General features: G+C 33.9%; 2 protein-coding genes across 2 annotated transcripts in view; both read left to right on the top strand.

Annotated features, from left to right (window-relative positions):
* The first annotated feature begins 450 nt into the window (after nt 1–450).
* Nucleotides 451–2,758, top strand: LOC115448369. Its single transcript, XM_030175780.1, has 2 exons — nt 451–784; nt 1,911–2,758. Exons 1-2 carry the CDS (start codon nt 625–627, stop codon nt 2,558–2,560), a joined length of 810 nt encoding a protein of 269 aa, XP_030031640.1. The 5' UTR covers nt 451–624; the 3' UTR covers nt 2,561–2,758.
* Nucleotides 2,759–9,416: 6,658 nt separating this feature from the next.
* LOC115448373 (lachesin) overlaps nt 9,417–23,473 on the top strand; it is an 87,464-nt gene continuing 73,407 nt past the window's right edge. Inside the window, exon 1 of the mRNA XM_030175784.2 lies at nt 9,417–9,863. Coding sequence (XP_030031644.1) covers nt 9,698–9,863 — 166 coding nt within the window. The 5' untranslated portion in view covers nt 9,417–9,697. The remainder of the gene's footprint in view (nt 9,864–23,473) is intronic.

Raw genomic sequence — 23,473 nt, 5'->3', positions numbered from 1 at the left:
TTACTTGCCAATACAAGTTTAATTACCCAGATTAAAGCCGAAACAAAATGTATGAAAATGGACCTTGAGGTATCGCCTTAAACAGAAGCTACAAGAATTGTACGCAGCAGCTGGCAAGTGTCATGTCTTTTGTATACAAACCTCAGAACAATGATAAACATAGGTACTTTTTTGTCAAATTTAGGTTTTTTCTGCGTATCTGTCTAAATGCAAAGATATAATTATATGAGCCTCAGAATATAAGCTTAATCATCGAGCCAAACTTGTTTAATCTAATTAACTTTTTATGGATTCAAGACGACATTTTGACGTCTTTTTGTTTATCTATCTTGATCGGCGGTTAACTTGGCGGAGACTAAAGCTCTGGTTTCCTAGAACAGCGGTACTGTCATAATGCGGTCATAATACAGCGGTGTATCACGTCACTAGAACATTGTCTGTGTAAACAAAATGGCGTGGTTTCCTAGACCTAGAGAGCGGTATTTGTCACCGTAACGTCAAAAAGCGGTGCCGTCATTTGCATGACGACGCTCTTGTCGGTGTCGAATAGTTTTTGACCGTTTTTCTCGATAGCGGTGAAGCCATTTTTGTATTGTTATAAGTTTTAACCAGACGACGAACAAAATGAGTTGCAACTACAAATGGAGTAGCGAGCATGATGAAATTTTAATAGGTTTCGTGCGTACCCATGAAGCTATTTATAATATAAAAAGTAAAGAGTACAGAAAAACTCATTTGAAACAGAATTTATGGCGCCAAATTGGGAAAATTTTAAATAAGACAGGTAAGTACCAATATCTGAAGGTTTATAATTTGCAATTCACATTACAGTTCTTATATTATACTTCATTGGCTACATTTATCTTATTACTTAGGTAACGTAAGTATAGTTTAATATTGAGTCTTATAATTGTGTTGCCACTCAATGGCACCTGGTCCGTTGAAATAATTTTTAAATGTTTCCCGTATTAGTGTAGGATTCATTTGGGCTCGAACCTTGTTATTTTCCAGAGGTATTAGATTTTCAGTAGGAAATGGAAGTGGATCATCAAAATGTTTTTGACCTGGAGCCAGTACTTTTGCTTCCCGTAATATGTTATATGAAATACACGCACTTACTACCAGTTTGTCTGTTATAGCTGGAGCAGTAGCAATAGGTACGAAAAACAATCTGAAGTAAGCACATAAAATTCCAAACATATTTTCAGTAATTCTTCGAGCTCGTGAAAATCGGTAGTTATATACGGCTTTTGATGAATCATGTTCAGATTTCAGTCTTGGATAGGGTTTCATAAAGTTTTCTTGAAGAGCAAAAGATCGTCTCCCACTAAAACATGTGGTATCACATCATTTGTTCTGGGTAAGGCATTCGGTTCTGGTATATTGAATGTATGATTTCTTATCTTTTGCCCTATTTTATTTTTTAAGTAAATACCGGTATTTCCTTCTCTTCCATAAGAACCAACATCGATGGCAGTAAATTTACAATCCGCATCGACAACTGCTAGCAATACCATTGAATAAAACTCCTTGTAATTATAATATAATGATGTTGATAGGAGCCTACATTTTTATGTGTTTACCATCAATCGCTCCCATGCAGTTTGGAAAATTCCTTTTGAATAAATATTGGTCACTAATTTTTTTGAGTTGATGATCTTTTCTTCAATAGTATAACTAAATGAAACATTTTCTTGATAATGGCTGTGCTAACTTCTTTTATTATGGCGCTTATCCAGCTACGGCTTATTCGATAATGAAAGGCTACTAAACGATAAGACTCTCCTGTGGCCAAGTGCCTGAAATAAAAAATAAAAAAAAATATGTAATTAATCCACATTTACTATAATTGAAATGTAGTTTGTACAAGGATATGACATACGTTCCTAGAAATAAAATAAACTTTACAGATACTGATTGCTCCAAGAGATGGTGTTACATAAGAGATTATTATATTCGACGAAGAGGAAAACCTGGTACTGGTTCAAGCGGAGAAGCAGCGAAGAAGAGGTCTGATCTTCTGTCATTCTTGGACAGCTTTCCTTCGTCACAAAGAAGCAGTATTACGAATGTTAAAGATGAAAACCGAGAAGACAGTATAATAATGGAAAATACTTATGATAACAGCGCAGGAACACAAAACCCAGAAGACATAAGTATAATAATGGAAAATACTCACAATACAAGCGAAGGAACACAATCCAATACTCAGGAAGTAAAATATTTTATATGTGATAATAATAATAATAAAAAAGAAATGAATACTAAGAGTCATAAGAAACGGAAAAATAATGCACATGCTGAAGAACGCCTAAACTTAGTGAGGCAAATTGTTAATCGAAATTCTACTCCAACTGAATTAGATGAAACCGAACTCTTCTTTAGTTCTATAGCAAAAATCGTAAAAAAGCTTCCAAGGTACGAGCAAGTACAGTTAAGGATGCAAATTGGGTCATTAGTTGGTAACGCTGAATTGCGCCATATTTCTAATGATTCACCTCAAAGCAGCACCTTCAGCGCCCAGCCACCAAGATCTAGTACTAGCAATAGTGATTGTTAGTAAAAAGTTCCTTCACCAATGTCCATCACGAGTACTGCGAGTACTATTAGTGCTCATTCACAAATCGTAGCTCCTTCTCAAAATGCCCTCATTTAATTACAGTGGATGAGCATCCAGGCAATCGTTAGATGAGCAAGGACAAATATAATTAAATTCGCAAACAGAAGATCAAACATAATGTAATACCTAATAATAATAAATAATTTAAAATAAACATAGCATAAAATAAAATGTTTTTGTATTGATTAAGGAACTTACCTAACAAGTATACGTAGTTTTTGTTCTGGGCTTATTGGATTTTTGTGTTTGTTGTATGGTTTGTAACTCAAATCATCCCTTATGTAGTTAAGTACGTAATCAAATAATATTGGTGTTAGGCGAAAGTATTCTCTGAATTTATCATCATTGCTTTGTCGACGGCGACGTACTTAAATTCCAAATGCACCTTCCGTAATACGAGTTTTGAATAAATCACCTTACTTCGTACGTCTATTTTCTTCTTCTGATGAGAGCTCATCCTCCAAGTTAATTATTAATGCTACATCAAGGTCGTCCATGTTTCTTTTCGACTGATTGGTAGCCGTAACGGTGCTGGTACTTTCCACATGTTGTCACCGTAAAGACGGCCGTCTTTTTGTGTTCAAATAATTCGTCCGTTATGTGACGGCACTGCTGTTCCAAGAAACCAGAGCTTAATAGAAAAACATTATTAACATCGATGTAAGTATATGTACTACGCATTACATTTGACGTTCCGCACACTCAGTGTGTTCGATTGAACTGCACTGCAATCTGTACACCTGCCATTAATATGGATTCAACAATGACAGCGTGTGGTTGTGTACGAAGCGGCACTCACAATATAAGAGCTCTAGTTTAAGTGTAAATCTGGATATGAACTAAAATCATAAGTCAAGAACCTAAGTGAACCTAACTAATTATTTGTTCAAGTGAATAAATAGGTAAGAATATTGTAAAATAAAAATCGAAAAAATACTTTCATATTTAATGCAATGCCATGTACAACTATTATAGACGAAAACATGTTCCATTACCAAATTAGTGGTAGGTAAAATATGCGAATGAACACAGATTTATGTGGTGTTTTTAGAAACGGTTTTAATTTGTTTAATCGTTTAACCAGTTTGAAATTTTTAATCGACTTACAAAACGAAGTTATCAATCCGTATATCATACCTATGTATGTAATATTATTGATATTGTAATATTTTTACATATAGTAATATAGTAGGGCTTAAAATTTCATAGCTATGTGTGTATGGTTATCCACAAAATATATCTCTGAAACTGGTTATCAGATTGTGATCATTCTTTTTTCATTGACCTTTATTCATTTTAACTAAGGGAACAGTCAAGATTTCATCAAAATCGGTTCAGTGAAACGGTGTTTTGGTTTTGACGATTTTTCTTTAAAATATATACTTGTTAATAATTATAATTTGTTTTATGATAACATATTTGATTTGAGGTAAATTAAACGCATATCCATTAATTTTATCATTTTTGTGTATCTTACTACTAAATAATACAGTATTTGATATTTGTAGGTATAAATACTGTGTCACTTCCGTGGTGTGAAATCTAGAGTAAGTTCATGTCATTTTGGTTTTGGTTGCCATTTTCCTTATACTCTATTTAAAGCGCTTTAGCACTGCATGTTTAAAAAGTTTGGTTAGACGACGATTGATGTTTTAGCAATTAGGGCTGCAGCGAACTTTAGTTCTAACTCCAGATTTTCAACAAATAGTTTATATGGACGTTTGTGTCTATCGGTAGAATGTATGTCAATGTATCGAGCAGATATTCCTAACTCGGCCAAGTCTTAGAGGTTTTAAGACTTTTTAAATCAAAACCTTAAACAGATTTTGTTTATCCGAAATGGGATTAGAAGCTAAAACATATTAGTCAAAACCTAGGTGAGGTACAATTAAGGTTACAAAACTAAAAATCTAAGGGTTGTAATGATTGCCCCAGGCAGATGGCAAGGTTCGTTATTTGATATGTAGTTTGTCCCTTGTAGACATAAAGAAACGATTTCACGTTTTCAAAACTTGTTCACAGGAACGTTATATTTCGTATCACGGAAAACAGTTAAGTTATGCATAAAAATTTGTTGCACTGGTTGCTTTTCTGTTTACTCCTTCGGAAATGAAAGGCGTGTGCGGTTAGAAAATATGCATTTATAGGTATTATTATAAATACATATATTTTTGGGCCCGGGAAATTTATGTTATCTTACTCCTATTTATCACTACATACCTATTATGAATGCGAAACTTTGTAAAAATGTTTGGAACTTTGGTTATTTGTTACAAGTGAACCCAGGAACTGCTTAACGGATATGGATGAAATTTTACACAAGAATAGACCTGGATTAACATAGAATAATATAGTCTGTTTTTTATCAGGTAATTTGTTCCCACGGAAAATATTCGATTTTTTTTATTTTTATCGGCACTTGTGACGTTCAGATGTCGTTATGGACCGCTACATTATGATTTAAAGGCTTTTGTAGCAGGAAAAGGAATGCACAAGGGCGAAACCTCGAGGAAAATCTAGTACGAAAATATTATTATCATAGAAAACCATACATATCAAATGCGGGTTTTAATGCATTAGTGATTTTTTTTTGTAAAATTCAGATACTGTGACAAGAATCTGGCACTTTAATTACCGAACGATAATTATCCATAACACTTTATTCGATGAAATCGTTTAAACTGCTGCGCATCCGATGATGTCCTATCTAAACTTGTTAATTAGCAAAACATTATAATTTCGTTCCAATTGACCTATCTTGTTTACTTATTATGATTCTTCTTTATAAGTTTACCCTTGATACGTCCGTTATAATTATATGACTAGTAATTATAGTAAGGGAAAGGAAGGTAAAACGGTCCACCGTAATAATTTTTAAACGAGTAACCGCATCTATGACTTTGTCACATCAAAATGTTAGCCGCTAGGTTCCCGCTCTCTGTCAGTGTATTCAATTCTACCGACCGCACGAGTACTGATTTAGCAAGGTAAGTAATTTTTTTTAGACTGATCTAAAATTTTCATTATTTATTTAGCCTACAGTTTGGTTTGGTTTGTGATAATGTGTTCTGATGATAACTGTGTGTGAAATGATATATGATTAAAGTAATAACCAAGTATGCAGACTTTATCTCAACTTATAACCTCCAAATTTTTGATTTTTGTTGTTTATAGCAAAAAGGCAAAACGGACCCAGGCAAAATGGACCGGGGTGCCATTTTGTCTTCAATAGAGTATCTAACGAGAATTTTAGTGTAATTCCAATGAAATTAGGGGAAGATAATGTTTTATTTAATATCATAATAATCTCTTTTGCTTTGCTTTTAGATCGCAAATAATTACAAAAGAAAATCCAATCGAAATTCTTGGAATAAGTCCAGCATGAGAAATTCAATTGAGAAAGTGATTGCTGGCAAAATAGGCCTCAATAAGGCTGCTATTCTGTTCCTGATACCAAAGACAGCTTTGAAGAGAAATTTGGAGAAATATAAGTCTACTCAAAATATTGATAAAGCAACAGAGAAAAAACTGGATAGATTTGAAAAAGTACTTAGTTTCACAAAAAATTAAAAAAATTAAAAGCATAAAAGAAAATCAGGAAGAAGGAAAATGTAAATACCCAAAAAAATCTAAAAAAGGAAAGGCAAGAAAGAAATCTGATATAAAAAGTCCAAGAACAAAGAAAAATTATAGTTCGTCTGACGACGATGACGCTAAGTGCCTGTACCGTTATCATTTATACTCAGAATCAAGCGGAGGTTGGGTAAAATGTCCTAAATGTCATCTATGGACACATTGCGCTTGAGTCGAGGATGAGGATGTTGAGACAGTATTTCTATGTGAAATATGTTCTGACTAATTAATTTTATGTAAGTCCGCTTTGCCTTCATGTGTGGTCCGTTTTGCCTAACCCATGAAGGTAAAACGGATATATTGAAGGTATAAGAAATCGTCTAATATCTTTGTTGCCTGAGATTTTATCCAAGTCTGATTCGTACGTAATATAGAGTTAATAATGTTCATTACTTTTACTTAAAAGAAGTTTAATAAAATAAATATTTTCTTTCCTATACCTGTTTTTTGTTAAGTGGTTCGTTTTGCTTTCCTTTCCCCTATAATTGTAGTTATATGGCAGTGGACAGCATGTGTAGGTACTTAGTATAGTGGAGAATAAAGTACTGTCATATATCAATGATTATTTTAAAAAGCAAAGTCGTTTAGAGGCTTTTTAAAAGGGTCGCTGACACGCTTCGATCTCAAATGAAAACTATGAAATATGACATCTGTGCGCTAATAATATATCCACCTTGCTATTCTACAGATTTTTTAAAATTGTAAGCCACTTATCAGTTAGATAAACTTATTGGCAACATAACAGCTGTTTAATTTGGGACCTAATTTAATTAGGCGACCATCCTTTCGTCAACATTATGCCAACTGAGAAAAGGTTCTTTTTTATTGTATAACTTTTTCTACGTCTCCCACATTTTCGGACGCCTGGAAAGCCAAGGATTCTAGGAGGCATTTTTCTCAAGAACATAGTTGGGACCTAAAAAAACGGTTAACGGAAAAAGGGGCGCTGCAAAATAGCAAATGCAATCTATGATAGACTTCTCTGGGGCCGGGCCAAAGTTTTAAGTTACGCTAAATCAATTTTTATTCTAGTATTTAATTTGAGTTTCTTATATTTTTTAATGTTTCTGAAATATATATTATGTTCCTTTATAAAATTATTCGGATTATCAGAAACTTAATAATTCAATATAATGAATTGATTTAAAAAAAAAAATGGGTATATCTTTATGGGCTTGAACCTTCGCTATGGTTATTCTCAGTCAACGGTCTGACATTAGTCATGGCATAGAAAGACCACACAATTTAATTAAAAAATAACGAAGATAGATAAAATAAAGTACAAAAGCTTACTTATTGAGAATGACAAATCAATTTTTATCAAGCCACCACCGGTGAAGCGCCCATACCTTATCGGGTTCCCTTTCGCAAACTAATTAAAAATAATAAAAAAAAATCATAATAATATAACAAGAAGCATAATAGTACATTCAACCAAATAATGCAATATTTATTAATTTAATCAATACGGCAACGATATCTGTAATTCATGTATAATTAGTGTTTGTGTATAGTGTTCGTACTTATCTATGTTTCTTTGACCCTTTCGGGTCAAAATAAGGTTATTATTGTAAATTCAGACATTAGACAAAAGTTTATATTAGAAGGAAATTATTGAGTAACTACTAGCTTTTGCTCGCGGCTTCGCCCGCGTAAATGAGTTTTTCGGGATAAAAATCCTGCTATATATTTTCCCGGGATAAAAAGTAGCCTATAAGTTATAACTTTCCCAGGGTCGACTATCTTTATACGTATTGAAATCCATTCAGTAGATTTTGAGAAAATCGATAACATATAGACAGACAGAAATGGGTTACTATTTTGGTCATAGTGGCTTCCACATAAAAGGTAGATAGATATATGCCGTCGCGAACTTTTATTAAGAACTATTTAAGACAAACAATCCTACGGAATATTATCTTTGTTTATCTCTAACGGTTTATGATCGTTATATTATGACCAAATTACACAAAATACTTTTAAATTGTAGCTTATGTGTTATTCTGATGTATAACCAATATTACTGTACAGATTCATCCAAATCCGTTCAGCAGTTTTTTCGTGAAAGAGGAACAAACATACATACACACATACATCCATCCTCACAAACTTTCGCACTTATAATATTAGTAGGATTAAGATATTATACTGATTTTAAAGTGACACGTCTATAAGAAGAAAAACTTAACGAATAGAATTTAAAATTTGCAACTTTAGAGTTCTAATATTGAAATGAGAAGGCTTTTTATTTAATGAGGGTGAGGAATTAGAAGTAAATTTAAAATGTCAAATTATTAGGTTTTTCGTAAGTTGATACGATTAGTAATTATTATCTTAAAATCATGAATTATTTTGCCTTTTATAAATTTATTCAGAATAATCTCCGAAACGAATAGCCCATTTTTCGTGGCTTTCATGGGGTCATGGGTCTTTCATTTTCATACTATTAACCTGTAATCTGACGGAAAAAATTAAGAGCAAATTTTACCGGCTAATCTTGGTGCGTAGTAAACATTGGTTATATGACTCGATTTTCTTATTTATTTTACACTTTGTACACATATTTTACAGGCGATCTTAATACCATGGGCATTTTCTCTTTACATTCAGTTGTATAAAAATGAGTTAAATATTCCATCCTAAGTTCCGTAGGATGAAATATTCGAATTTTTTTTATGAAAAATCCGTAAGTGCTTTAATTTGTGGGGTCGTGACCCAAAGTCTTACTTTGCTCAAGAATATCAATCAATCATGATAAAAATCCACAAGATTGAATTTGTTTCCACATTTTTGCGTCAACTGACATACTACTTTCAAGGGATCAGTAATATAGCAACTTAATTTGGTAAAAGCGTAATCCCTGCAAGGTGCAATATTGGCACGGATTTGACATTTTGTCCGGGTTTTGAACGTTATCTTTATCGTTCAGCGTTTAAGCGTATTTATGTTGCAATAAGTTATCAGAGGCCTAATTACAGCCGCGAAACCACCTGTCCGCTATCATCTGTACATAGGCCTTCGCATATACTTCCGTGCGTCTTACGCGCGGGTCCACCCCCCGGTGTGATTGGTCCACGAGGAGCGTGCGCGCGCAGCGGCCCTCCTCACGGCCGGGTGTGAGACGCTGCGACTTCGAAGGAGCCGGTCGCGGACACGATGCGGACCCGCACCGGACAGTACTGTCGCGACCACGCTCACACGCCGCCACGCCGCCGTCGCTCTATTCGCAACTACTCGCAGAAACCACTGCCGCGATCGTATAATACCAAATCTGACAGTTATAGATAACAAGTAACAACGCATCAGAAGATATGTTCAAACTTTTTATGTTTAAATAAATAAATATCGGTTGAAAACTACTAGAAAAAATAGGAGTTAAAGTAACTTTTTAGTTGAGTTAATAACATAGTGGTAGAATTAAAAGACGTAATTTGGTGATGTGATATGGCCGAGCGAAGGTATCTAAGGGTTTGGGCAAGGGCGCGAAGCATCTCGTCTGTTGTAGTGGGATGCGCGTGGGCATGCGCGGTATTCACGTTTGTGTCTGCAGACGCGCATGCCGATGTCGACACCTCCACAGGCCTCGGCGATAATACTTTGACCAATACAGGTAGGTGACTCTTGCTTATGTTAGAGATCAACAAACGAGCGAGATTACCGGATTTTAATTTATAAAAAAAAATCGATCTACAATATTTTTGATTTAGATACCGATTCATTGGCGTTTTAGACGGATCAATATCATATAAAAAAATATGAATATTTACTTGGAATTGAGTCAAATATTTAGAAAACCTTTTTTTGTATCCATTACGGTTTCGAATTAGTCCTTAATGTTTCCCAAACGATAAATCTGGCTCTATATGTCATTAAAAATCACTAGTTGCTTTTGCGTATACATTCCGACTGAGAAAATAGTATAATTTTGAATCATGCGTTAATGAATGATCCGAGATAGAGCAAAGAAGGCACCCTTTCTTCTTCTCCTCATAGATATTTTAAAAGTCAAATAAGTACTTTTTTTTCTTCCCAACATAAACGACGTTATAAGTAGAATAGTTATCCATTCTGATTAGCAATGGGGAAGTGTGGCTGTTAAATATGTATCGCACTCTTAATAAAACAATGACCTATTCCAAAATTTTTAATTTGTGGGAATCTTCATCAATCTAATTTCTGTTTGGGATCTTTTTTTTAAGTTGCTATAGAATTAAATTTATTAAAGATAGATGAAAAATTAAACCTATAGCATGAAAAAAAAGGTAAAAAAATATTAAGAGTGCGGTATGTAGTACATTTAAATTAATTAAGATTCGATGTAGTAACGCATTGTAAATATGTTTTCTGGCAGAGAGTTTTCCCAATGTTTGCCTTTGTTATAATTATTGTATAGTTAAACATTATTCATAAATGCTGTGGTAGAATATTTCAGTGGTTGAATATGAAGAATGCCAGAAGATCAAGCTTTAAATAGATTTAGCTTGAGGTCTCCTCGTAAGACCGTAGTTGTTTGATAGGTTATTTTAATGATATAATTTCCAGATAACCTCGCTTGTCGTAAAAAAGTTGTCGACCGAACTCAATAAGTATGTTAATTCTCTTCAAGATATACTTAATTATGGTTTTGCAAAAAGTGAGGATTTCTATAATTCCATTCTGAGGCTCGTGTTATTAGAGCAAAAGAAATATTATGGGATAAAAAAAAGGCTCTAATTATTATACCAAGTGGTCGTGCAGTGGTCAAAATCGGATCGTCGAATTGAATATAATTGTATGTAAAACACCTTTAGACATATTTTTTTATTATTCACTCCTATATATGAATTTTAATTTTGCCAAATCTTACAGACCTCCCAGCACGCAATGTGCTTAAAAATCGGTCCAAAGTGTTTTTGTTACATTTTAATATAGTATAGAGATTATAGTAGTCCTGGTGATCGTCAGCTATTTTATACAATTGTTCTAGGTAATGAAAGATGTCTTACATAAAACGTGTTATCTCTTCGTACAGTGTTTTAATGTAATATGTGGAGGTTGATACTAAAAATAATTACATCTAAAAACTGCGCAGTGAACGACGAAATTTTTACAAACATTACTGATTTGTTGTTAATAAATTGCTTGTTATTATATACCTACTAACTTGTTTTGATTTAGAGCCTTTAATTAATCGATAAAGAATAAAGAATTTCCAACTAAACTTAGGGCCTTGTTTTTTCATCTGTGGTTACATCTGATAATAGTTAAAATCTAAGATAACCACCGGATATGATGTTTCCGCATTTTTTCAGCCTTAGTTAGCTTACTATTATAATAATAATTTGACTAATATTTGACTACCCAAAAATGAGTAGTTAGCAATATGACGGCTGGTTAACTCACAAGCGATCAGCTGATCTGTCATCACAGTATTATATTTCAGATATTTCTGTACATTTGAGACATAGTGTGATTTGTTTTATCAAATTTAAAAAGGTTTGTAATAACTATAGCTTACATACTTACTGCATAAAGTATTATTAAAATTAGGAGTAAGAATTTTGTAACATAGTTGTAAATAGGTGTTATTATAATCAATACTAAAAAAATCTCAGGAATTTGTTTGTTTGTATGCGCTAATCTCAGAAACTAGTAAGCTGATTTTGAAATTGTTTTCACTTATAGGAAGCTGCATCATTCCTGTGTGCTATAGGCAGTAGCTAAATAAAAAGTATTTTATCCCGGGAAAATATTTATCCTGGAAAAAGATTTCCCGCAGGCGGTGCCGCAGGAAAAGTTAGTAATTAATATACCCACGTTACAAACTTTAAACATCTCTAAAAATATACAACAATATTATTTTACATGCGTGTTTTCTTGGTTATTTAAGAAGTGTCCTTTATTTTAAGTAATAACCGGCTCTCAATTTGTAGAACGCAAAAATGACACCGACGCGCAAAAATGTTATCTTTAGGTTCGATTTAGGGTCATTGAACTGTTAATTAATTGTTCGAAAAATAGAATAATTTTAATAAAGATGTACTAACTTGAAACAACATTAACTAAAATAAGTCTTTCACACAAATTGCTGTCAAAGATACTAAAATTTCAGACACACACATCACGCATTTATCCCTGAAGGGATGTGCAGAGTCGCAATTACGGCACCCACTTTTTCCTAAGTGTGTTCCGCGCATGCAGTACAACTACGCCACCGAGGCGAGCAGTCACTAGAACTGTAACACGTCAATTTAATAATTAAATTTAATAATAGTCCCACAATTTCTGAATGAGGTGGTAAAAAGAAACACGGTTCTCGGTAATTATTTAAAAAGAATATATAACTCAGCGTATCTGACAACATGTTAAACATAAAACAATGTATCTATCTATATATTATAATTAAATCACTACAAATTATGTACGAAATCACGAGGTAATCCGTGTTACGCCGCCCTGAAGACTTTGGCGTAGATATTTGTTAAAGATCCACGTCAATTAATTCGGTTTGAAATGATGTATTCCGTGGAGTATAATGTAGGTTCATTTTCACAGTCACCTCAATAGTTCATACAATTATTTGTCCGCTTGCTGATGCGTGCCGCCGCACGCGGGTCCATAGTTAGGTCCATAGATAGGGCGCTGCGTTTCGCACGTCACTATTGGTATAGTACATTTAGGTGGCGGTCGGTCAGGCCATACACGATTGCTTATACATATTAGAAAAAACAGCACAATTGACGGTACAATATATTTCATATTTCTTTATAATTATTATTAATTAGCTTCTGCCTGCGTTTCAGAAGAAGAAGTGTAGCCTCCTGTTAGTGATTTTTTTCTAATACGATTCATAGTTCCAGAGATTAGGCCCTACAAATCTACAAACAAATAATCTCGCAAACTTTCCTACGTATAATTAGTATAGACTAGCTTATGCCCGCGGCTCCGCCCGCGTGATATAGTTTTTTCGAGATAAAGTTTTCCGTTATAAAATTTCTCTAGGTCTCTAAAATGCAGTAGGGATTTCTAGCGCCACCTGTACGACGTCAGCGTCATCTATTTAAAAGTCAGATTTTGAAAAATCTTTTTTTCCATGGGAGTAAATTAACGGGATAGAAAGTAGACTATGTATTAATCCAGGATATTGTCTATCCGTGGGCCAAATTACATTCAAATACGTTCAGCTATTACGCCGTTACTTTTGGTAAATATTCAAACATTTTAACAAACTTTTACATTTATAATATTAGTTACATTTATTGGTTAAGATTACAAAAAAAATCATAAAATTCGAAAGAAGCATTTAAAGTTGCTATTTTTATTTTTAGTGAGGAATAAAAAGCTGTTTAATCTGGAAATTGTTGATACCCTTATTTTGAAACTGTATAATAAGATAAAAAAGTATACTCTTATGATAAATCAAGCAAAATCCAATTCTAGACTTTATAAAATCTTGTAAATAATTAAAATATATTTTATATTGAGCCCAAACAAGGTGCGTAAGGCTATTTACCATTTAGTCAAGCATATCGGGTTGATCTATTTTAATAATTTATATTTTAAGTATAAAAAAGTATTCTTAATTTCTTGGAAGGAAGTCTCCTTCCAAGAAATTAAGAATACTTTTTTCTGTAATAGTCGAATTAAAATTAAGTTTGCTGTTTAAATAGGTATCGGCACTGAAAAACATGCAAATGTTGTTATCTATGTTCTTATGTAATATAATTTTGTGAAAAATATTTCTTTATTATTATATTGTAGAGTTATAAAAAATTGCCTTGATACTAAGTACTGGTAGAACTACTCATCGAGTGGATTTTAATATTTAAAATCCACTCGATGAGTAGTTCTACGTTTAAGTTTTCTTAATTTTCTTCCCTTTATAGTTTTGCATTCTGAGCCTGATATAATATCTATCATACTACATTAACAAAAAGTGTCATTTTAATTAAGGTGTAATTAATAAATTAAGGTGTCTTTAATTTGTCCTATTGTATCGTGCCATTGTTAAACCACTTAATCTTCATAACAAACATAATGTAAACGCCCTTCTTTATCATTGTATAAATTATTTATCATTCTATACTACAGAGCGCCGTTTGCTAAAGGTAAAGGGAACCCTGCTTCCTTCTTCCCACGGAGTACCCAAAACAGATTTTCATATGCTCGAACGCTCAGCGCTATGCCGAAGCGTGCTTCGTTCGTGTGTTACGCAACTTAATTTCACCTACCCTTGTTACGTCTTTAGTTGTTATTTAGGAATGTTAAACACACGTTAAAACTGTACGACAAGAAAGTATTGGGTATTATCCTTTTTCAAATCTAATCCCCGAAGATCTAAGGTGCAATTACGGCATCTACTTTTCGATAAATGTGTTTTGTCCATGACATGATATGGAATTACAGACTTCGGGTTAAAACTGAGCAGAAAAACCCAATATCACATTGCCCGAACCGGATTTGAACCTGGGATCCCAGTGGTGTCGTACCGCACACGAATTACAACTACGCCATTAACGCAGATAGGCTTTTGATTTATACTATCAAACATCTATTTATCGTAACAACTAATCAGTATCTATACTTAGAAGTACATCCATAATTTATTATTTTTATATTTTACTAGCTTTTGAACGCGGTTTTGCGTGAAATATTTTTACTGGGATAAAAGATTCGCTATATATGTTTTGCCGGGATAAAAAGTAGTCTATGCTTTTCCCAGGATCTGAAACTATGCAAACAGATAGCGTTTCTCTTGCTTTTATATAGCAACTATGCACTTATATTTTAACAATAGCTTCATTGTGTATTATAAAGATGCCCGACCAAGTAAACAACGGCTAAGCATAGGGAACTAGACAAATTATTAACCAATAGAATTGCACCAACTGTGCATTTCCGTTCCACTCCGCTTTAGTGGACATCGCTAAGTAGAGCAGTATTTTCTACAATTCTATTGGTTCATAATTTTTCTAGCTCCGCTCCGTTTATTGTCACGATTCTGGTTGTCAGTCACTAGAAGCAAATTATCGTGGGATATATCTTTCACAATTTTTTCTCCATTTCACATGGCACTTTTAATTTGATAAGTATATCATACAAAAATCTGATAGATACTGTAAGAATTTAAATGCTGATTCAGAAATGACAGTCATTGGTTTAGAATGTTTGTAAAAACGGTTTTTGGGTCTAACAAAAAAAGAAAAAAATATTTTATAAAAATAAAGAAACAATCATTCGTAGTATATACGACATAATAATATGTATTATAGAGTTATAAGAAAACAAAATGACTTTTTATTATATTATACGTTATATTATGCTTTTTATTATCCTACGAGTATGGTCAGTTTGCTAGACTTTTGGATTTTTAAAGAGAAATTTGCGAGGAATCATTGTACCTAGTAAGATTTAAGTAGAAGCTTTAAAGTTATATTCGTTTAATGTAAAAATAACTATCATAGAACAATGTATGTTTTGCCGCGTTTTATATCTAGATAAAAACGCTTCGTTTATTGAAAGATTTTTTTTGTATCTAATGTTCAGTAATTTCTGATATTAGATCCTATATTCAAAGTATCATATTATTTAGGTAGATGTTAATTATACAAAATCTATTAATGCTACGAAAGAAGCTAGTATGTAGTTTGTAGCGGGTAGTTGATTTTACTTTTCTGGATATGATTTATTACTGGGAGTTTATATTACAAACATCTATTTGAGTTTTAAATTGCTTAAGTGTGCTGTTGCTTTGCATAATAAAGCTTATTTTGCTTTATGCATTTTTTATCATTATCAGTTATACCTTCAGATGATTAGTTAGCGTATAAATTAAAATCAGAATTGATTTAAACATGTAAAACAATTATAAGTTATGACTTAAATAGTATAATAGGGAGTGGATAGGATTGCCGAGCTCAAGACGTTGGTTACTATTTTAGTCCTAGGACACACACGACTGGTTTTTCGAATTTGTTTTACTCTACTATTTATTTTCGTTAACACTGAAGGATACATTGGAATTCACCTGTATTTACTCGAAGGTTTATTGAATTTGCAATATGAAGTTAATCAATCAATGTTGTCTAACTTGGTAGACAAAGGTCAACCTACTTAAAATTAGAGGGTGCTCATCAGTGAACAATTAAATACAAGGCTGAAAATCAGAAATAGTAACATATATATGTTTATCTATATTTATAATAAATCTGTAGAGAGGTCAATTCTGTACATGAAATATATTTCCAAAATAACTATCAGGGGGTGATTAGGGATCGATACTGATGCCAAAAATGCAATTAGTAAAATTTTTGTCTGTCTGTCTGTCTGTCTGTATAACCGTTATAGAAACAAAAACTACTCGACGGATTTTAACGAAACTTGGTACAATTATTTGTCATACTCCTGTGCTGGTTATAGTATACTTTTCATCACGCTACAATTAATAGGAGCAGAGCAGTGAAGGGAAATGTTGGGAAAACGGGCGAAGTTACTCCATTTTTTAATCTTCCGTCGCGTGTGCAACCTTAATGGTTACAGCTACGCAGAAATCATGTATGACGGAAATGTTCTCCTTAAAATTATGTAAAATATATCCCACGACAGCATATGTCTATCTTTTATGGTTGACTCACAATAACACGTGTAACTCCCGATAGCTTAGCAGTTCGAAGCATTCTTATTATATTTGTCTACTCTTACGTTTATAACACTCTCAGTCATCCCTAATTAAAAGTTAACATTATTAAATATTTCATAAAAAGAATCATAGAAATCGGTATAGAAACACCAAAGTTATACATGAAATACACTAATAATAAGCCATTACGTGTGAATACTGAATCATGCTATAAGATTCCTTCGATTTCACCAGGATCCCATCATCAGACCCTGACCGGACAATCGGACCACCTGCATACCACCATACATTAAAAAAACATCCCGACAAATTGAGCACCCCCTCCATTTTTGAAGTCCGAAATCCACGCGGGCGAAGCTGCGAGCGGAAGCTAGTACTAAAATAAAGCTGAAGAGTTTGTTTGTTTGATCGCGCTAATCTTACGAACTACTGGTTCGAATTGAAAAATTCTTTTAGTGTTGGATAGCCCATTTGAATAGAAAGACTATAGGCTACATAATATCACGCTATGACTAACAGGAGCGGAGCATCAAAAGAAAAATGTTGTAAAAACTGGGATTTTTTTCGCTTTTGAGAGCTTCCGTTGCGTGTTCTGCGTAAACGCTTAAACTTACACAACAATCATGTATGACGGAATTGTTTCACTTAAAAAGTTAACTTAAATTGTTCCTTTTATTCCGGAAAACTCTTTCATGCGGATGAAGCCGCGAGCAAAAGCTATTTTATGAATATTAATAATTATAGTGTAATTTAGTACAGTCTATTTAGGAATAGGGAAACACAACAGACGGTCAAAATTAACGATGATATTGCGACGATTTTAAACAGGCTATTATTTATACCCTTAGAAAAAATCTATAAGTAGTATTAAATTCAAAAACTGCCTCGCTGGCCTAGCTGTATTACTGTACGACTGCAGTATTGAGATCTCGGATACGATCCCCGTTCGAGCAATGTGATACTGGGTTTTTTAACTCGGAGTTGGAAATTTGTGTCCGAGGTGGCGATAGTCTCGCTGATTATCACATCATGGAATACGTACAGCGAAAAGTGGGTGCACCAGTTACGCATCTGCCTACCCCTTAGGGGAGAAAAGGCGTGAGTGTGTGCATATTGATTCAAAAACAGATGTCATAGATGATCTGATCATAGATGGCAGATGTATATGGTGATAAATACACCTTTTTTATTGTTTTGAATGACGAGACGAGATTGCCGTTCGCCTGATGGTAACCGATACAATCGCCCATAAACAATAGAAACACCATCCAACACCTTGAATTACAAAGTATTGTTCGCTATTCCACTGCGTTCGCCATCTTGAGACATGAGGTGTTAAGTATATACCTATTTATAGGACGGGAATATTGTTGGTAAAATAGAATAGGTACCTGTGATTAAATTTGTTGGTTTCAACATTTTGGTATTCTTGTTAAATATTGGTGCTCTATAAGAAATGAAAGCAACAAAGTAGCGGGAATGGCGAATAAGATAATAAATACCCAAAGAACTTTGAACTACATGTCTAATGCGTATACTTATCATTATTCCGTATCTTTTATTTCTCCTTGAAGGGAGCGATTATATATTTAAATGAGAAAAAAAATTAACCATTAACTATTTCATGACGTGTTAAATATGATTTATTCATAAAGACATGTTTTCACCTACAATAATATTATTATTAAATCAAAAAAATACATAGTATTTATATTAAATTATTATTATTACTTACGTCGCTCATATTTCAACTCTTAAGTTCAATACTAGTAAGTAATACATATATGTAAAATCCTACAAAAAACAGTTACAAATTCTAATTTTTCTATCATGTTTTCTGATTGCTTATATTAAGTTTTAAAAATTAGGTGAACTTCTTATGTTATAATGATTGTAGTCGGTAGATAAGTAATACATGTAATAACCAAGGGATAAAAACGACACGGCGGCGGTTGGCCCGCGATGTTTTATGCTCTTTATTTACACGAAATTTCAGGCCTCGGGAAATCATTTCATTTCGTGAGAGCTCCTTGGTGGGCGGCAACTAAACAGAACAACACCTACTTATTACATCTATACACATATAAGTTATATTACCATCTGCCCGTTTCTTCACCGTTACAATGTTGTAATATCAAGTTTGTATGTTCAAATATAAAAACCTGTTTAGGCCTCACGTGGTATAGAGTCATGTGGGTCAAGAGTGCGCATTTAAACTTTGACGCTTCATAACATCGAAAACTATTTATAGAATAAAACGAAACCGTGTTAATCAGTAAAACTGTTTATTTGTCAACAATTTGGATATAAAACTATTATTAAAAATACCTTATATTTCAAGATATTATGAAAAACAAAGAACGATCCGAACACGCACGCTTACCCCGTTATAGGGGTAAGTGTACGCAGCATCGTGGGTAAGTGTACGCACCACTGTGTGTAAGTGTATGCAATAATAAAAAAGAGATTTTAACCTATTATAGCTAGGCTTAAAAACATTAACAACATTTTTTATTTATATGTACTTATGGTATGAATTTTCCGCTGGTTGAAGCTACACATGTTCGTGAAAATGCAGTGGTGGCAGAACTGGTCACAATTATGTCTGTAGCTGAACATGATACAGAGGTGTCCATGATGTTTTATTTTCTTTGTTAGCGTTGGATGATGTCAATGTAAGTCCAGTAGTCAACAACACATTTTGTACAGGTTGACTAAATGATATAGGAGCTTTTTCAATCTGCAAAGAAGAGTCTTGCCTGGACATAGAAAGATTAAGGAATGTTGAAGGTGAAGTCGTTCCTGCACTTGCCGAAACTTCTTATGTAGGTAATGTTAGAACAGGTGGATGCTATTATGTTTGTCAAAGGCTGTGCGCGTGATGGACTTACAGCTTCTTGGATAGGTCCCTGACCTGCCTTAGTTGGAAAAGACTCTTCTACATTGTAGAAGAGCCACTGAAGAGAGATTTTGAGTTACTAAAGCTGCCGCAAAATTTTCCTCCGGGAAAATGTCCCTATCTTTTGCCCAGAATCCAGAAACTTTGATTATACCCAGTCTCTTACAGCAAAATTCGATGACGTGTTGAATCGATGCTTAATGTTATTTACTTCAGCATACTCATAAATCAACTTCTGAAGGTAATAAAGATTATCACTTTGTTTGATATATTTGTATATAGCAGTCTCTTGATCTTTGGTGAATGTCAAAGAAAATCGTCTCATGCTGGTAGCTGTCTTCGCAGCTTTTATACGTTTTCGCGGAGTAGTACCTTAAGTCCGACTAGATAGGCAGCTTTTCGCTTACTGGTGCCTTTTGTAATTAATAATTTGGCGGATTCCAGCTGTTCATCTGTGACAAGGTATCCTGAACTTTCCTCTGGTAATCTCAAAGCATTTTCAATGTGTATTTGGATTCTAAAACAAAAAATAGCATCACATGTACAAAGCCATGCAAGCAGGGTAAGTGTGCGCATGCGCACACTTATACGACAAGCTTCTGCGCACACTTAACCCAAACCATTGAAACAGAATTTTAGCAATATTGTTACTTATGGGGTCATTATAACAACTCAAACACTGGCAATTATGAAACTAGAATCAGGTAGCACTCGATTCTAAACAACATATTTCCCAAAAGTTTACATGACTAAAAAAAGATTACGTGTCAAATGTGATAAAATATCGTAAGAATTTTAGTAAAAATCTTCACTTACCTGTAAAAATAAAATGGTGCGCATACGGCAGCTGTAACACAAGCGCTACACAGGACATCGCGCGGGGTACCAATGAGGACGAATGCCGTCCCTTAGTTATAAATCGTATTCGAGATATTTTAAATGCGCACACTTACTCGCTACGCACACTTACCCTACATTACTCTAGACGTCGATCTAGACTTTTTGTTCTGTCGTTGTAGTGTGTGTTTTCCATGTATCTATTATTCATAGAATATTTTTACTATTCAAGCGTTGTTTGATATTTCAATTGCTATAACATCACGTAATGTAATAGAATCAATTACAAAAATAATTTTATATGTATCATATTCATTTTAGATTTTCCGCTATTCTGCATCTGTATTATTAATTTAGACCATACGTTTGACAGGTTTTGTTGTACTATTATAGCAGCGGAGTCCAATGATAATAAATGCTGTTTCAACAGTTTCTCTCAGCTGGTACGGTTTCCGGTAAATCATTTATCTTTAACAAATTGTAAATTGTGTGCGTTTTATAACATTTTGTTTTTGTATGTAGTGTATATCCTAAAATGTGATGAAAATTTGAAACTAAACACGTTTCGGTAAACTTGGGCCACACATATTATTGTATTATATTATATTATAATAATATCAGTCCTGTATTATATAAGTACTGTCCCACTGTTGGGCATGGGCCTCCTCTACTACTGAGAGGGAATAGGCCTTAGTCCGTCACGCTGGCCTAGTGCGGGTTGGTAGACTTCACACACCCTCGAAAATTCCTAATAGAGATTTTCTTAGGTATGCAGGTTTCCTCACGATGTTTTCCTTCACCGTTAAAGCAAGCTATAATATCCAAAGAATACACACATCATTTTTAGAAAAGTCAGGGTGGGATTTGAACCTGCGGACATTCGTCTCGGCAGTCCGTTCCACAACGAACTAGGCTATCGCCGCTTTTATGTTATATTATTATACATGTATTATCACGCATGCCAATATACGTTATACGTAATATTGCTCATTGATTGCGTTGTCTTCCTCCTTTTGATTTTCTATACGCATGTCCTATTATTTTTAGCACGCGAGAGGTGTACCCAAGAAAGTATTTACAGGTAGGTACTGCAATTTATTTGCATAATAAATTTAGTTAGTAGATGGCTATGCACTGAGAAAAGGTTGGAGCTTTGTTAGGCTCGGTGCACACTGGCGGGATAGCATAGCAAAGGATTCTTTGACATGCTAACGCCAGATGACGATGACGATGTTGATGATGATGATGATGATATCCTTCAGCATGTGTGAGCTTGTGAATGATATATTAATATAATATAATAAATTATTATTATGTTTAATTCTTCATCCAATTATTCCTTGCTGCCCGCCTCCGAGCTGAATCTTATAATCACCATTTATTGTTTCTTATTATGGATATTGCAATAAAACACAGTTATTGCTTTCGTCGAATAAACGTATACAGGCTACGTAATTCTTACCCCGTGTACACATTGGTGTGTTTTTGTTTGGACGACCTTTAATCGAAGTTCTTTAAAGTCACACTTTACAGTTAAAAATCATATCTTAAGTATTATGTGGAACACCTCAGTGAAAAACTAACGATTTAAAAAAAAAAATCTAGAGCAGTGGTTCTCAAACTTTGTTTTCTCATAGACCCTTTACAAAGTTTTGCTCGTTCCCGTGGACCTATTTTTTAAGATTTGCAGAGAAAGCGCATAACAACTACCGCCCAACCATCGATCCATCGCGAGGTTTTATGTTGGGGTCACCGTGTCTCTTGCGACCCCTACCAATATCATCTGCCTACTGATAAGTGAAGTCAAGCCAACATTTCAATAATTTACTATCAAACTAGATAATTTTTCGTGGACCAGGGGTCCTTATGAATTATGGACCTCCAATTTTTAGTCACGCCAACGTAGGCCCTCGTCAAGTCTCCCGTTGATCCCTAGGGGTTCACCTGGACCGCTTTGGAAATCGATGGTCTAGAGGATTTGATGAGTGTATAATAGAAATGAAACATACAATTAACTTTAAAAACTTCAAAGTCTTAAACCTAGTACAGGCTAAGTCCAATGTTAGTTATTAGAAAATCAACCACTATGTTTTTCGTTTAAGGCGAGTTGATTTCGATTGATCGATACGATTTTCCGTCCTTTACTATCATAGGAATGAAATTAAATAATAACCATGGCACAAGATACTTAATTATTGGGTAGTTACAGATGTATATTGCAATGTTAGGTTAAAAACTGGACAAGTGTGAATTAGACTCGCGCTCCAAGGATTCCGTACAAACTTGTAGGTAAGGTATCTAAGTATGAAGGTTCAAACTTGACAAATTTAATTTTGCCGTATTATATGGTTATTACACGAACTGAAAATAATAAGTTTGTAACAAAAGAAAATAATTCCTTCTTTTTGTGTTAAACTAAATATTTAAGGTTTTCAGACTCTTTCCCTCACATGTATTATATGATATTGCTTCTTAGCTAATTACATTACATATCCTAGAGAGTATTTCGTATAATTTTCAACTCAGATATCATGTCTACGCGTTCTAAGGAAAAAGGGTTTTAACGAACAAAGAGATAGACAGACAGACAACAAGATGGTCCTATAAAGATTCCATTTTAAGATACGGTACCCTAAAAACAACATTTTCAGCATGAGTTTGTCTCTCAATCCACAAAAATGCTAAAGCAATTTCTCGACATTAATTCAATCACAAAATGTAACATGAAAACCGTTATTATGGAAGCCCGTGCGTCAGATAGGCGGGCTTTGGTGATGCCAGTAATTTGGCTAGTCATAAATTACTCGTTTAACTGAATTACGCGAGTTTAAAGCATTCCACTACTGTCGAATGTGGACCATTTCCA

This window comes from Manduca sexta, chromosome 25 (genome assembly GCF_014839805.1).
Source record: "Manduca sexta isolate Smith_Timp_Sample1 chromosome 25, JHU_Msex_v1.0, whole genome shotgun sequence".
Classification (NCBI taxonomy): Eukaryota; Metazoa; Arthropoda; class Insecta; order Lepidoptera; family Sphingidae; genus Manduca; species Manduca sexta.
This window is presented reverse-complemented; position numbering and strand designations above follow the sequence as displayed.

What these genes read in the sequence shown, in the direction of transcription:
- LOC115448369 (XM_030175780.1), top strand. Translation starts at nt 625, where the DNA reads ATGAGTTGCAACTACAAATGGAGTAGCGAGCATGATGAAATTTTAATA. An exon ending in GAAAATTTTAAATAAGACAG is followed by an intron (nt 785 to 1,910) that starts GTAAGTACCAAT and finishes TAAACTTTACAG; the next exon opens with ATACTGATTGCTCCAAGAGA.